Source organism: Dichotomopilus funicola, assembly GCF_033296635.1.
Source record: "Dichotomopilus funicola strain CBS 141.50 unplaced genomic scaffold C8A04scaffold_85, whole genome shotgun sequence".
NCBI classification, from domain to species: domain Eukaryota; kingdom Fungi; phylum Ascomycota; class Sordariomycetes; order Sordariales; family Chaetomiaceae; genus Dichotomopilus; species Dichotomopilus funicola.
In genome coordinates, this window is record NW_026944106.1 from 119,669 (window position 1) to 132,417 (window position 12,749).

A 12,749-nucleotide genomic window follows, 5' to 3' on the forward strand; every position below is an offset into this window, starting at 1 on the left:
CTGGTCATTGATCAACAACCTAGGGACGGGGATGATTCTGTTCCTAAGCCGGGCGACTGTTGTGTGGTTGTGAGGATGACAAGTCCAGGGCCCAGATTACAACCTTCTTCGGGTTAGGCGTGGGGTTTGGGGAGGGTGCGTAGGGAGCTAGCAAACCCGTTCCAGAATGTTTGCTTTTTCCTAGTTCAAACCCAATCGGAGAAAACGTGTTCCCGTCACCATGTGCCAATGACGTGATGGGCTGGAAAAAGGTGGAAAACATTGCCGTTGAAGCAAGGTTGAAAGGACCTTGATCTGGTGCCTTTGAACTTGCAGTCAAACAACCGGGTCTGCGCTTGCCATGCTCTGATATTGGCACGGGATGAGCTCCCGTGATGGGCTGTAGTAGACTCAATTGATGTTCTTGCCATCTCGACGTTAGGCCTTCTGTTACCTAACGGAGATAGGAGATCGTTGGGAAGGATTCGGTAGCGACTACATGCTTGATGGAGCTTGTACACTTTGACTCAATTATCGCCAACGGAGGCTTTAGAGGTGGAATATTCTGCTTCATCAGTGTTTCCTTGTTTAATAGCAAGACCATCTGGGTTGCCCTGGGCACCATTACCTAGGTAATGTGCATAGTTCCCGGTCGGGGACATAATTCTTGCTCGGGGACTTTTGAAACATGATAATAATTGGGGAATGCAATGTGGTGCCTCACAAAACGGACCTGTCCGGCTCCTAGATTCTTCAGTGCATTAATACCGATCAAACCATAGATAATTATTCTTTTCTCCCTTTCAATCAACTTCTTGACGGGGTATATCAAGGCATTGTTACAACTTATCCTGCGTCGAACCAAGTTTGGCTCCCACCATGACTTCCACCACGAATGTTCTTCTTCGACAACCAGGGTCTGTGACGCAAGTCGCGCCCGAGCCGTACACAGCCACTATTTCTCGTGAGCAAGTCCTCGCTCTCCTTAAAACGACGGCCGTGGGTCAGCGGGATTTTATCCTAGTTGACACGAGACAAAAGGACGTGGAGGTGAGTTGTCTCTAGCTCCAAACGGCCGGGACTCTGTCTTGTTTTTTTTTCTTAAAAAAAAAAAGAAAAAGGGGAAAAAAAGGACTTCTAAATCTCTTTTTTCATTGTTTTTATTGTTAATTTTTTTTTTTTTTTGATCTCTTGTTGACGGGTTGATGTCCAAATTCATTCATGGCTCTCAAAGGCTGGCACCATCCGAGGTTCCATCAACCTCCAAGCTGAAAGTCTGCCGATCACGTTGCCGTCCGTTTATGCCCTCTTCAAGGCCGCGGGCCTCAGACTGGTGATTTTCTACTGTGGTGAGTTTATCATTATATGGCAAAGTACCACCGAGTTTACCGGCAAGAGACGAGGATGTGGAAGCTTGATCGAGCCTTGATTGTTTGAAGCTAAGGTCGCTATCTAGGAACGTCGGTTAACCGCGGAAGGAAAGCTGCAGAACACCTGACCGGCCATATTACTCGTGTGGGCGACAGAAATATGAAAAGCCTGGTTCTGGAGGGGGGCTTCAAGGGATGGGCTGCGGCCGGAGAGGAGTATGTGCGATGGGTCGATGCCGTTGATGTGTCGTCGAGCTAGAAGCAGGCGTGATATTCCAATGAGAAGCCGATTGTTGTGCAACCAATTGAACAACCCATTCGAAGGCCCGAACACTGCATTATGCCCTTGAATTATACTCTCGAATTGGCTCAACAGGATCAAGAATTAGTTATGGTCCGGATCACCCCCCCCCCTTTTTTTTTCCTGACAAACTTGGCAGGGCGAGGCTCTTCAGAGATGAAAGTTTGTGAAATGGTGGTGGAAATGTCCCTCAAGTGTGCCGCGGCGAGGTCCCATCATTGGCGTGGGGGTCCCTGGCATTCAGCGCATTGACCACCGAACAGGCGCTGGAGAAATCCACTAACGTTATGGACCTCAATTCAACAACGCGACAACGACCTACGATCTTCCTCACCACGCTCAACCCCGCGTAAAGCGCCCATCCTCTATAAATTTTGACCCAGAAACGCAGAAAAACCTCGCGACGGCCCCTAATACAAGCGAGAGAACCCCAACCAAACACCCACCATGTCCTCCCGACGCGCCCCCCGCGGCGAATACATCGAGACCGACACCGGCAACAAAGTGGCCCGCAAGGCCACGCTGGTCGGGACGCAAAACATCATGCTCGGCGGCAAGACGGTTATCCAGCCCGAGGTGATGATCCGCGGCGACCTGATCCGCACCGCCCAAGCCCCGTCACAGGCTGCGGCCGGCGCAGCTCCGAATAACACGGCAGTGTCCATTGGGCGGTACTGCTTTCTCAGTCGGGGGTGTTGTTTGCGCCCGCCGGGGCGGCCCTATAAGGGGTGCGTGTGTACCATTCTATTGTCGCGGGGCTTTTCTTTTCGTTGTAGCTTTCGCTGACGCGTACCTCTCTCAGTGCCTTCACCTTCATGCCCCTCCGCATCGGCGACCACGTCTTCGTCGGCGCGAGCACCGTCGTGCAAGCCGCTACGATCGGAAGCCACGTCCACATCGGCTCCAAGGTGGTCGTCGGCGAGTTTGCCATCATCAAAGACTACGTGCGGATCCTCGACGGCACCATCGTGCCCCCACACATGGTTATCCCTAGCTTTAGTATCGTCGCAGGCCAACCGGCACGCCTGATCGGGGAGGTGCCTGAGGGTGGAATTGATGCGTTTGAGCTGAGGGATCTGTACAAAACCGTGGGGAATAACCCGCATCCTGCGCCGGTTTGAGGTTCTATTTTGTCTGCGGAAGAAAGAACATAAATCAGGACGTGTGGTCCAAGGGTATCCACGAGGAGAAGGGCCGGTCTTGTGGTTTCAGATCACAATCATGTCCACCGCGACACAGCCGAATGGCCAAATACCATCGGCCGATGCAAAGCCCGAGCCGCGAGAATCACCGAGGGGAAGGAAGCCTGCGCGAGCATCTGGTCAACATACCCAGCCGAGAGCTCGATATGATCCCTGTCAGCGCCCACAAAAATAACGTCCGTTGTACTTTAAGTTGATGTGGCTTTCAGGGGGGCACAAGGGTGTACTAAGTCGAACGAGGATGGTGTCGGATCGGGTTGGAGGGCAGAAGTTCCAATTGGGAAGGAGAACGTCAAGTTGGAAACTGAAGAAACAGACTCAACGGCGCGCCGAAGATTCAGTCGCAACCAATCGAGAATTGGCCTGACAAGGCCAACACAATGCACACTCAAAAATTACGAACAACCATATTGTTTCAAACATTCTACCTCTCAACTTCATACCCTCATGACCCCCCCTCAGCCATCTCCTGCTCCTCCCGTATTCGCGCATCACACACCCCTGGGTACGCACACGCGCACCCAATCTCGTCCCCACGCCGGGTACTCCGCATCGTGATCGAGTACCGCCCCTGTCGAGGCACCGTCTGCCCGTCGATGATGTCTGTCTTCCGCGGACGGATCCCGTGGGTGTAGCCGTAGCGTGAGGGGCCGGTGAGGATGAGTAGGGAGCGTGCTGGGAGGTGGAGTTCCCATGTTGGTGCGGGGTCATCTTCTTGTTCTGCTTTGCCGTGTTTGGGATTGGATTGGTTCCCGTTCTGCTCAGCTCCAAGCCCAACTGTGTTCTGCCCCCTATTCCCAGATCCAGGAGAAGTACAAGTAGAAAACCCACCCACCCCTTCTTCACCCCCGTCCTTGTCCATCTCTTTGCCTGGAGCCTCATCCACTTTACCCCCCACAACAGACCTCTTCGGCAACCTCATCTTCCGCGCCTCATTCGCCCCTGCCAAACGGAACTGCATCGGCACCGCACTCCCAAACGATAAACTATACAGCGCCTCGTCAAACATCGAGTGCGTGTCCACGTGTGGTGGGATCCCAGCGCCGGGGGGGTAGTACTGCACTGTGAATTGGTCTGGTGGGCGGTGATCTGACCTTCGCATTTGATCGGGGTTGGAAGTATTGTTGTCTCGGTCTCGGGGCGTGATGGTGAGAGGTAGGCGTGGGAGAAACGAGGTAATGTAATCCGGTACGGGGGTGAATGAGGTGGTGGAAGCGCCGAAGGTGGTGTAGTCGAAGTGGTAGCCGAAGTGTTGGCTGATGCGTTTTGGGGGTTTGGGTTTGGTGGATGGGTTGGTGGTGGGGGTGATGAGCGGGTCTTGTTGGTGGAAGGCGTCAATCATGGTTGCTTCTTCGGCTTGGGTGATGAAGTTGTGGATGAGGGTTAGGCCGAGGTCGGTCCATGTTTGGATGTTGGGGTTGGTGGGGTCGGTGGTGGGTGAAGGGGGTTGTTGTGCTTGTGGAGGGGCTATCATGGTGGGTTTCAGTGAACGTTGATGATGAAAGGTTTTGGTGGTGAGATGGGAATTGCTTGTGAAAATTGCGAGGAGATCAGAGGCAACCCTAACCCTCACTCAGTGGAACTAACTTCACATTCAACTCGTAACTTTTCCCTAGGCAACATCTAGTCTCTTGTAAACCGAACTGACTCAGCTTGAGTCTGCCTATCTATGAAGTAGCAAGGCTAAATAGCAGCATACCGCCGTAGCAAAGACAACAGCCACACCCTAACTCTTAATAGATCATACTTTTCCTTTCCGACTTTTGCCTCCCAAATCTAAGAACGTAAGTTGCCACAAACAGACAAAGTAAATCAATGCTCACGATTCCTGCCGCCGCTCGACTTTTTTTCTTTCATCCCGTGCTCTTAATTAAGCTTTCACCCTCGCCACAATAACCGAATTCACCACCTGCCCATACGGATGCACCACAACACAACACTCCAACTTCTCCAACAACGCCTCCGTAGCCAGATCCACCTCCGGGTACAGACACGTCCTCAACCCCCAACTACTCCGCACCACCAGCAACGCCCCAGCTCGCATGCGGTCAACCACACGGAGGATAATGCTCTCCTTCTCAGTCTGTGTCACACCCACAAGGGCAGCCATGTACACGACGTCAAACTCGGCGAGGTCCCGCTCCGAGGGCGCAGCTGCGTCGGCGCAGATGAATTCCATGCCGCGGCCGGGTTCGCCGAGGGCGAGGGAGAGGGTGAGGGAAGCGGCGATGGCCGAGGCGTCGTAGTCGACGTTGAGGATGACGGGGTCTTTGTGGGATGGTTTGGCGTCTGATGACGATGATGGTGGGTTGGCAAGGAGGGCGTTTGTGGGGTTTTGTTTCAGGTGCTGCAGTAGGCAGAGGGATGTCAGTGGTAGAGGGCCGGAGCCGATGAAGGCTATTCGTTGCGGGGCGGTCTTGGTGGCGGAGAGGATGGCGCAGTACTCAAGTCGGGTGAGCTCTTCGTAGTTTTCGTAGTATGGGAAGGCCTTGAGCCGGTCTAGCACCTCGTCGGGTGACCCCTCGGAGGAGAGGATGTGCTCGGCCCAGTGTAGCTCGAGGCATGACTCGGCCCGGGCACATATCTGGCGGAGAGAGGGGAGGACAGCTTGGACATCCGGATTGGAAAGGACCTAGACAACGAACATGTCAGTATGGCTGGCCCCTACCATGTATGGACACTTGGCGTGCCTGGTGTGGGTAAGGGTACCTTGTCTACGAATTCCCGGTCGTGGATCTCGGAGCAGACCGAGACGAGGTTGCCAAGGAGCTGGTTGATGGCCGGAGCGGGCCGCAGGTGTGGGAGCTTGAGCAGCTCCGAGTGGGTGTGAACGATGGTCTTGGCCAATGCCCTCGCTTTCTCAGTCCGAGAGTCGAGGCGTTGTTCACGCAGCACGTCGGCTTTCTCGACAATAGCAAGAGAGTCGTGGGAGACGCAGGGGCAGTGCTGCCGTTTGGACCAAGGGCTTCCCAGCCGCAGCCATGAAGTAAGAAGAGACATCCTGGGCTGAGACAACACCATTAATGCGTCCGTATGAAGGGAGTTGATATGTGGCGTCACGGAAAGCTTGATAATTAGCTGTTGCTGGGCAAAATCCCACCTTTCAATGGAGGCCGGAGGTAGGACAAGGGAGCTAAGAGACCGGATCTATTCCCGCAGGAAAAGGAAACGCAGAAAAGTGCGAGCACCCTAGGTTATACATCAGGTAACGGTGCCGGCCCCGGACAAAGACCCCCATCTGCCTTCCAGTCACACCACCGCGGCCGCGCTTGCGGGTGGGACGGCCAAGGTCAGGTCACGCACCTCCACGGTCTAATGGGGTTTGCCGCACCTACCGCGGGAACGGCCCGACGGGATTTGCACCCCTTTTTCCAACCCTTTGCTCACACTCGCGGGGTCTTGCTTGAAGATTCCGTAATCTTTAGAATCCAGGTTGCATTTCCCACGCCATGCTTAGTGTATTTTTACGAGGTTAAAATTGAAACCCCCATAATCCACGACATATTACCGATTTGCGCGTCGTGCCTCACCACGAGGCATTTTGTGCGTCGACCCCTCATGGAGACCCAGTTGGTTTGTGCCCTACGCGTGGGAGAAATGGGGGCCTCAAATCGAGGGGAATGGGGCTGCTGCTGCAAGGCAGTGCAAGCGCCGCCCGCTACGTTTCGCCATGCCGATTGTCGTAAGTTGAGACACAGAAAACGGGGGTTGTTTGCTGTGCTTTTCCTAGATTGGGTTGAGGAAGACGGCCTGGGGAGGAACGGAGGAAGGAATTCGGCCATCAAGGTTCCCATCTGGCCGTCAAGGTTCTCTGGAATGGCGCGGCGCGGAAAATTTGGTGAATTCAAGATTTGGAAGCGGCGTCGGGGCTGGGTCTTGCTCAGGCGAGACATGGACCCCGGAACGGACAAGGGTCCTTACGCCAAGACGCCAAGGCCACCGTTATCAGATCATCTTGATGATCTGTATGGAGCCCATCAAGGTTCTCAAATCTCGGGTGCGTTCGTCACCCGTGGCTCGACCGCTCCTTCCACAACGGCCGGCTCCCTTGCTTCCTGCCGTTTCCTGCTTCGTTCCCGTTGTGGCCACAATTCTGGAACCATCTCACGCCCTGCTGTGCCCTGTACCCTGTGCTTCGGGCGCTTTGGCTTCTTTGCTTAAGGCCATGCTTGTCCTGGGGTTTTCCGTTCCATTCGTTTATCCTTCCGTGTTTGCAGATAATCTAATTCCGGAATTGGACTTCCTGATGACCGCATCTCCGCGTCCACTGTACAGCCCTCTCTAACCGTGGACGAGCGGTGAACGCCGGCATCGGGTCCTCCTGAGGGCTTTTCATAAAGCCGAGACACGGTTACCTCGTCCAACCATCTCGAGCCCACTCGCTTCGATCCGTCACACAATCGGCCACTGATTTGGTGTCACGGTTTTGTTTTCCCTGCGTGTGCCAACTTCGAGGAATTGATTTTGTGGACCACAAGTCCTCTCCTCAACACTCGAGCGCCGGAGTTGGACTTCTGTCACTTTTAACCACTCCGAGCCGGACGCTTTCTTACCTTTTCACACCTTCTTCCGCGCCCTTTTGTCTGCCAGTTTTTCTCCGACCATCGGCCTAGCAAATTCTTTCTGTTTCCCTCAACTCCTTCGATCTCCACCGGAACGATGGCTGTCGGCGTGGTACCAGCCGAGATCAATGGGTGGCCCCCAAACTGTGCCTGCGATGCGGAGACTGAATTTAGCTCCCGACCAATGTACACACCACCGTCGCCCGCCAACAGCCTAAACTGTGAGTATTGGCAACGTGTGGGGGGGAATTAGTGACTAACGAGTAACAGGCCAAAGTAGCATATCCCGCCCGCTCTTCTGGGACGTGATTCCACTCTGCGACTTGTATTCGATTGTCCATGTGGTTCTTTTACCCAGCTCTCTTCGGCTCTTGTCCAACCCCATATCACTACGCAGCAGAAATGGGGCTCCCGGTGTCGACGGACGCCAGAGCCAGAGCCAACCGCAGACTCAGTCCAGGTTTATCGACGCCCTCGCGAATCTCGGCCTCGGCCCATCCACATGGGCGCACGCCGGTGTGGCCGTGTATACCGCCATCCTTCCCACCACCGACGGCTATGTCGCCCGCTCCGACTTTTTGCGACAGCGTCTTCAGGACTTCCCCTTTTCGATTTCCAAAATCCAAGAATGCGCCAGTCCGCTGAGGAAATATGTTTCCTGCCGGGTATTGCCAGCTTCTATCAACTCGGAGGACGGGCTTGCAAACGTCGTGGAACAGGCCGCGGGTGTCATCCAATGGGGCGACTTGGAAGCGTCAGTATCTATACTCGACCTCCAGCAATATCTACTTTGTCTCACCCAGGAATTACATGACCGCCTGAACAACGCCCCTTGGACGACCCCTCATTACATCGCCCGCAAGCGCGTGGCTCTAATTCGGGGCCGGCCGAACCTGACCGCAGGCGGTCCCATCTATCGCGCTGCCCGTTCTCTGGGTTTTGATCTCGTGATTATCGACGACGAAGGCCACTGGCTACAAGCGGATACCGACGAAAACCGGATGCACCGCGAAGCGTTCCTGGCGACCGACATGACCGAGGACTCGGGGGTCGTCGACCGAATCATTGCTTCGATCACCCGGTACTCGCTCCCGATCCACGGCATATTCACGGTGTCGGACAACTTCTTTGTCACATGTGCCCGCGTCGCCGAAGCATTGGGTCTTCCGACCAACCCTGTCTCGGCTTTCCAAACATCGGTTGACAAGCACCGCTCTCGCCTTCTACAAGATGCGCCCGGTCAAACCGCCCGTGTGTCGAGTGTCGATGAGCTGAATGCTCTCTTGGCTTTGCCACCATCCCCGAACGCATTCCGACCTGTTTACCCCGTTATCGTCAAACCCACCAGGGGTTGGTCTTCGGAGTGTGTGAGCAAGGTGTCCAACCCTGAGGACCTAGCCACGGCTGTGAGCAAAGCGACAGCCCGCCATGGGAGTGCAGCTGTTATTGAGCCGTTCTTTGACGGGCCCGAAATTGACGCCAACTTTGTCCTTCTCGATGGCGATGTTTTGTTTTTCGAGGTTGCCGACGAGCCTCCCTGCAATGCCGACCGACACGACGCTAGCGTGCAAGATACTTTTAGCCCGGAGGCCCTGACTTTGCCAAGCGCCCTGCCAGACGCCGAGCAGGAAGTCGTCCGCAACACGCTCAGAGATCTCCTCGTCCGCGCCGGGTTCCGGACGGGAGTGTTCCACGTCGAAGCTCGCGTGATCCGTTCAAACTCCGAGTATCGAGAGATTGAGGGGACCGTTGATCTCGTTCGCAAAAACGACGCCCGCGAGACCACCGCCGAATGCAAGCTAATCGAAATCAACGCCCGACCACCCGGATACCGCGTGAGCGTCCCTTCCCGACACACATACGGCGTGGACTATTTCGCTGTGCACATGCTGGCAGCCGTTGGTGACTACGAGCGGCTTAAACTCGCGGCACGACCATTCGACCACATGGCCGAGGACCGGACCGCCGGAGCGCAGTACTGGTCGCGGTTGGTCTACGTACCCGCGCCCAAAGCCGGTGTGGTCCGGTGGTCGGCTTCTGGCGGCCTGTCGCCCTGTGAGTGGCTCAAGAGAAGGCGGCCGGACCTAGCGGATAAGATCGTGCTGGCGGTCGATTACTGTGTGCCGGGGGATCGGGTCGAGTTGTTTACTGACGGGGCGCGGACGTATGTGGCGCATGTGTTGGTGTGCAGCCGGGTGAGTCGGCGGGATGCGATTGAGAGGGGGGAGGAGGTTTTGAAGGCGTTTGACATTGAGGTGGAGGTCGTATGATGGGTTTTTCTTTTCTTTAGATGGCAGGGTAGAGTGTGTTGGGGTTCTCACAGGGTATATTTCATGTAATCTGGGGAATGTTAGCGTTGGTTGTTGGAGTTGGGCGCTTAAGATGGGTTTGTTTTTAACTTGTTCAGACTAGCGAAATGATAGATGTCAATTGTTTTGTGCCTTCCGGCTACAACCACTTATCATCCGTGCTGTATGAGGTCGTGGCCGTCTATCTCTTTACTCTCAGCACTTGGTATTTCCGTACATGTCTATAATTACCGTTCATCTAGTCGTCTGTCGTCTGCCATCTGTCGTCAGACCCCTAATTAACTAATAATCCAACAATCATACGCTGTCTACGATTATTACAAACAACCGCCCTTCGTCTAATAATTAGTTTATGTCCCAATCCTAAATATCCTACAACCTCTCCCTCAACACCACAAACATAGCCTCCGCCTTGGCCAACACCACCCCCCCTTCCTTCTCCAAAACCGCCTCCAGCCAATACTTCCTCCCTTCCCTCTTCAATAGCCGCCCTGTGATCAACACCACCGCCGGTCCATTTCCCTCCCCTGCAGCCCCGGCGTTCTCTTCCCCAACCCCAGCCCCTTTCACATCAATCCCCTCAGCCCCCCTAGTCCCCTCTCCGAGACCCCCCTGAAGAGCCGTGCCTGTACGAACGGGTTTTAAGAAAGTAGTATTCAAATACCCCGTCAACGCCGGCGGCCCGTCAGCCGGCAGCCTCCCCTCATTGCGATTGACAGAAAAGACTTGCCCCATGACTTCGTCGAGGAGGGTGGTCACTATCCCGCCGTGGCAGAGGCCTTCCCATCCGTTTAGGGCTGGGCCGAGGGCTAGGAGGGCGTGGATTTCTTTTATCAGGCCGTCCTTGTCTGTTTGGTGGGCTGGGGCTGGGGTTGTTGGTGTGGTTGGGGTTGTGGTGGTGGCGGTGGGTTGAGACTGAGATGGTGTGGGAGTAGCAGACCCCGTGGAGTAAAAAGTGATGTAAGCCGGGATGGCATCCGCACGGTTGAGGGTGCGTGAGATGAGGACGTCGCGAGGGGTGTGGGTCAGATAGCGGGAGACGGCTTGGTCGATGACGAGGGAAGGGTTGGATAAGAGGGCGGCGCACCACGGGATGGTGCGGAAGAAGGCGATTTGGCGGGCTGTGGCGGTTGTGTTGGCTTTTGTGAGGCCCATGGTGTCGTGACTGTTGTTGGTGTCGGCTGTTTGGGTTGTTTGGGTTTTTGTGGTCATTTTGGCGTTGGTGGACCAGACTGATTCAATTGTAGCCAATGTACGTTTTGTCGATTTCCGTGGATTCAAAAGAGTGTTCCTCCGGATTCATGAGGTTGAAAGAGTGAATGTGAGTTGAAAACCTGAAAAAGTTGTTGTTTAGGGAAGGCCGGATTTAGATCGGCTTCTGCTTACAGGGGATGCCAAGATTTCAATGCCGAGGTTGGTGGGTCGTTCTTCCGCGACTCCGAAGCTCCATTGAAGTGAGAGAATCTCAAAAGCAGGAGTGAAATAAGCTAATTCGAGTCAATCATGAAATCGGGGTGAGATTGACAGTTGTAAAGTTGTGTTTACAAAGTCTCAATCCACATGCAGGTTTGAGTGAAACGTCCATGCAGTGTAGTTCGTTCGCTTAAGCAGGTAGGTGCATCTTCACAAGTTAAATTTGCTTGTGATCGAATCGTTGACGACTGTCACCGTGTAAAACGGGCTTCTTTTTCTGGCTTGACTTTTGAAATGGCTAACTCCTGTTAAATAGAGGATCCATCATAACCTGATAAACCTACTATCAGTAGTCTAGTTTCTGTACCAAATGAAGACGCTAAAGACGTTGCATAGACAGCATCTCACCACAATACACTGATAATAATTATGTGTAAATTTAAAACCCCAACACTCACATACAGACTATCTCATCGGCACCTCTTCATACTCCCCACCCCATTTACCCATCCTCCGTCGATGCCACCCGCTCATCTCCCCACAGAAATACTCCAACAGCGGCGGCACCCACACCGTCACAGCCACGATCTGACCGAAACTCCACCCATGAATATCAACCATATCAAGCCGGATCGCCGTGGCCAGGACCGACCCTTGCATCCCGACACCAAGAACAAACACAACTGTACTCAACCAGAACACCACGCGGTGCCATGTGCGGGTTGTATCCCCCGTCGACCGAGCCGTGTTCTCATCCCCTTGTTTCCCACTCTCAGCCAACTCCCTCTCCATCTTCTTCCCCTGCCGTGATCTCCTCCCAGACCTCCTAAACACCGGCAAAAGCAACAACACCCCCAAAACCCCCGTAGCCCACGTCCAAATAATCGGCGTGACCACCCTCAACAACAATCTCGCCCCAATCCCCTCCGCAAACTCATCCCTATCCGCATCCCCCTCCGGACACACGGCCAGCCCCGAAAACTCCCCACACGCCTCCAACGACGACACACCTAGCCTATACCTCTTATACATCCCATCCCTCGTCATCCCATCGGGAAGCCTCAACCGGATATACAACACCCAGTACACCAGCGACGCTAGGACATAGACCACAGTGGTGAGGATAGCGGTGGCGGGTGTGGAAGCGCGGAAGTAGACGAGGAGTAGATAGCTGAAGATGAGGGGGAGGATGGAGTTGGTGGCGAGCGGGGTCACGAGGAAGGTGGTGACGAAGGAGGTGGAGAAGAGGTCGGAGGCGAGGACGGCGAGCATCAGGGTGCCGCCGAAGTAGCATTGGGCTTTGTGGGAGTCGAGGAGGAGGGAGATCCAGGCTTGGAAGTGGGGGCCTATCTGTTCTTGCTGCTTGGGTTTATCTGGGTGGTCGTGGGGTGGTTGGTTAGGGTGTTGTTGGTGTGGTTCTTTTGGGGGTCGATCAGGTCGGCCGCGGCGGGCGTTGTGCCAGGAGAAGCCGGCGAGACCGGCCCAGAGGACGACTACTAGGAGGCATTGCATGACGTAGGAGGTGAAGACCTGGTTTTGTTAGTGAGAATACAAAAACAGAGAGAGAGAGAGAGAGAGAGAGAGAGAGAGAGAGAGAGAGAGAGAGAGAGAGA

The 12,749-nt window shown here is 54.6% G+C and overlaps 7 protein-coding genes across 7 annotated transcripts; 3 read left to right on the top strand and 4 right to left on the bottom strand.

Moving 5' to 3' along the window:
- Positions 1 to 858: 858 nt before the first annotated feature.
- On the top strand, positions 859 to 1,608 carry C8A04DRAFT_40131 (arsenical-resistance protein 2; the record flags this gene model as incomplete). Its single annotated transcript, XM_062784836.1, has 3 exons — positions 859 to 1,029; positions 1,214 to 1,328; positions 1,436 to 1,608. 3 exons carry the CDS (start codon positions 859 to 861, stop codon positions 1,606 to 1,608), a joined length of 459 nt encoding a protein of 152 aa, XP_062633566.1.
- Positions 1,609 to 2,097: 489 nt separating this feature from the next.
- Positions 2,098 to 2,771, top strand: C8A04DRAFT_40132 (trimeric LpxA-like protein; the record flags this gene model as incomplete). Its single annotated transcript, XM_062784837.1, has 2 exons — positions 2,098 to 2,378; positions 2,453 to 2,771. 2 exons carry the CDS (start codon positions 2,098 to 2,100, stop codon positions 2,769 to 2,771), a joined length of 600 nt encoding a protein of 199 aa, XP_062633567.1.
- A 526-nt stretch (positions 2,772 to 3,297) lies between these two features.
- C8A04DRAFT_40133 (alkylated DNA repair protein alkB 8) lies at positions 3,298 to 4,326 on the bottom strand (the record flags this gene model as incomplete). Its single annotated transcript, XM_062784838.1, has 2 exons — positions 3,298 to 3,609; positions 3,688 to 4,326. The coding sequence occupies 2 exons, from the start codon at positions 4,324 to 4,326 to the stop codon at positions 3,298 to 3,300; spliced, it is 951 nt and encodes a 316-aa protein (XP_062633568.1).
- Positions 4,327 to 4,722: 396 nt separating this feature from the next.
- On the bottom strand, positions 4,723 to 5,852 carry C8A04DRAFT_32324 (putative nicotianamine synthase; the record flags this gene model as incomplete). The annotated part of the gene is made up of 2 exons (XM_062782057.1): positions 4,723 to 5,484; positions 5,562 to 5,852. 2 exons carry the CDS (start codon positions 5,850 to 5,852, stop codon positions 4,723 to 4,725), a joined length of 1,053 nt encoding a protein of 350 aa, XP_062633569.1.
- Positions 5,853 to 7,511: 1,659 nt separating this feature from the next.
- C8A04DRAFT_32325 (uncharacterized protein) lies at positions 7,512 to 9,684 on the top strand (the record flags this gene model as incomplete). Its single annotated transcript, XM_062782058.1, has 2 exons — positions 7,512 to 7,635; positions 7,685 to 9,684. 2 exons carry the CDS (start codon positions 7,512 to 7,514, stop codon positions 9,682 to 9,684), a joined length of 2,124 nt encoding a protein of 707 aa, XP_062633570.1.
- A 411-nt stretch (positions 9,685 to 10,095) lies between these two features.
- On the bottom strand, positions 10,096 to 10,935 carry C8A04DRAFT_32326 (acyl-coenzyme A thioesterase THEM4; the record flags this gene model as incomplete). Its single annotated transcript, XM_062782059.1, has 1 exon — positions 10,096 to 10,935. The coding sequence occupies one exon, from the start codon at positions 10,933 to 10,935 to the stop codon at positions 10,096 to 10,098; it is 840 nt and encodes a 279-aa protein (XP_062633571.1).
- Positions 10,936 to 11,601: 666 nt separating this feature from the next.
- C8A04DRAFT_32327 (uncharacterized protein) lies at positions 11,602 to 12,666 on the bottom strand (the record flags this gene model as incomplete). The annotated part of the gene is made up of 1 exon (XM_062782060.1): positions 11,602 to 12,666. A coding segment is annotated over one exon (1,065 nt), but the record flags the coding sequence as incomplete, so codon positions are not given.
- Between the last annotated feature and the right edge of the window lie 83 nt (positions 12,667 to 12,749).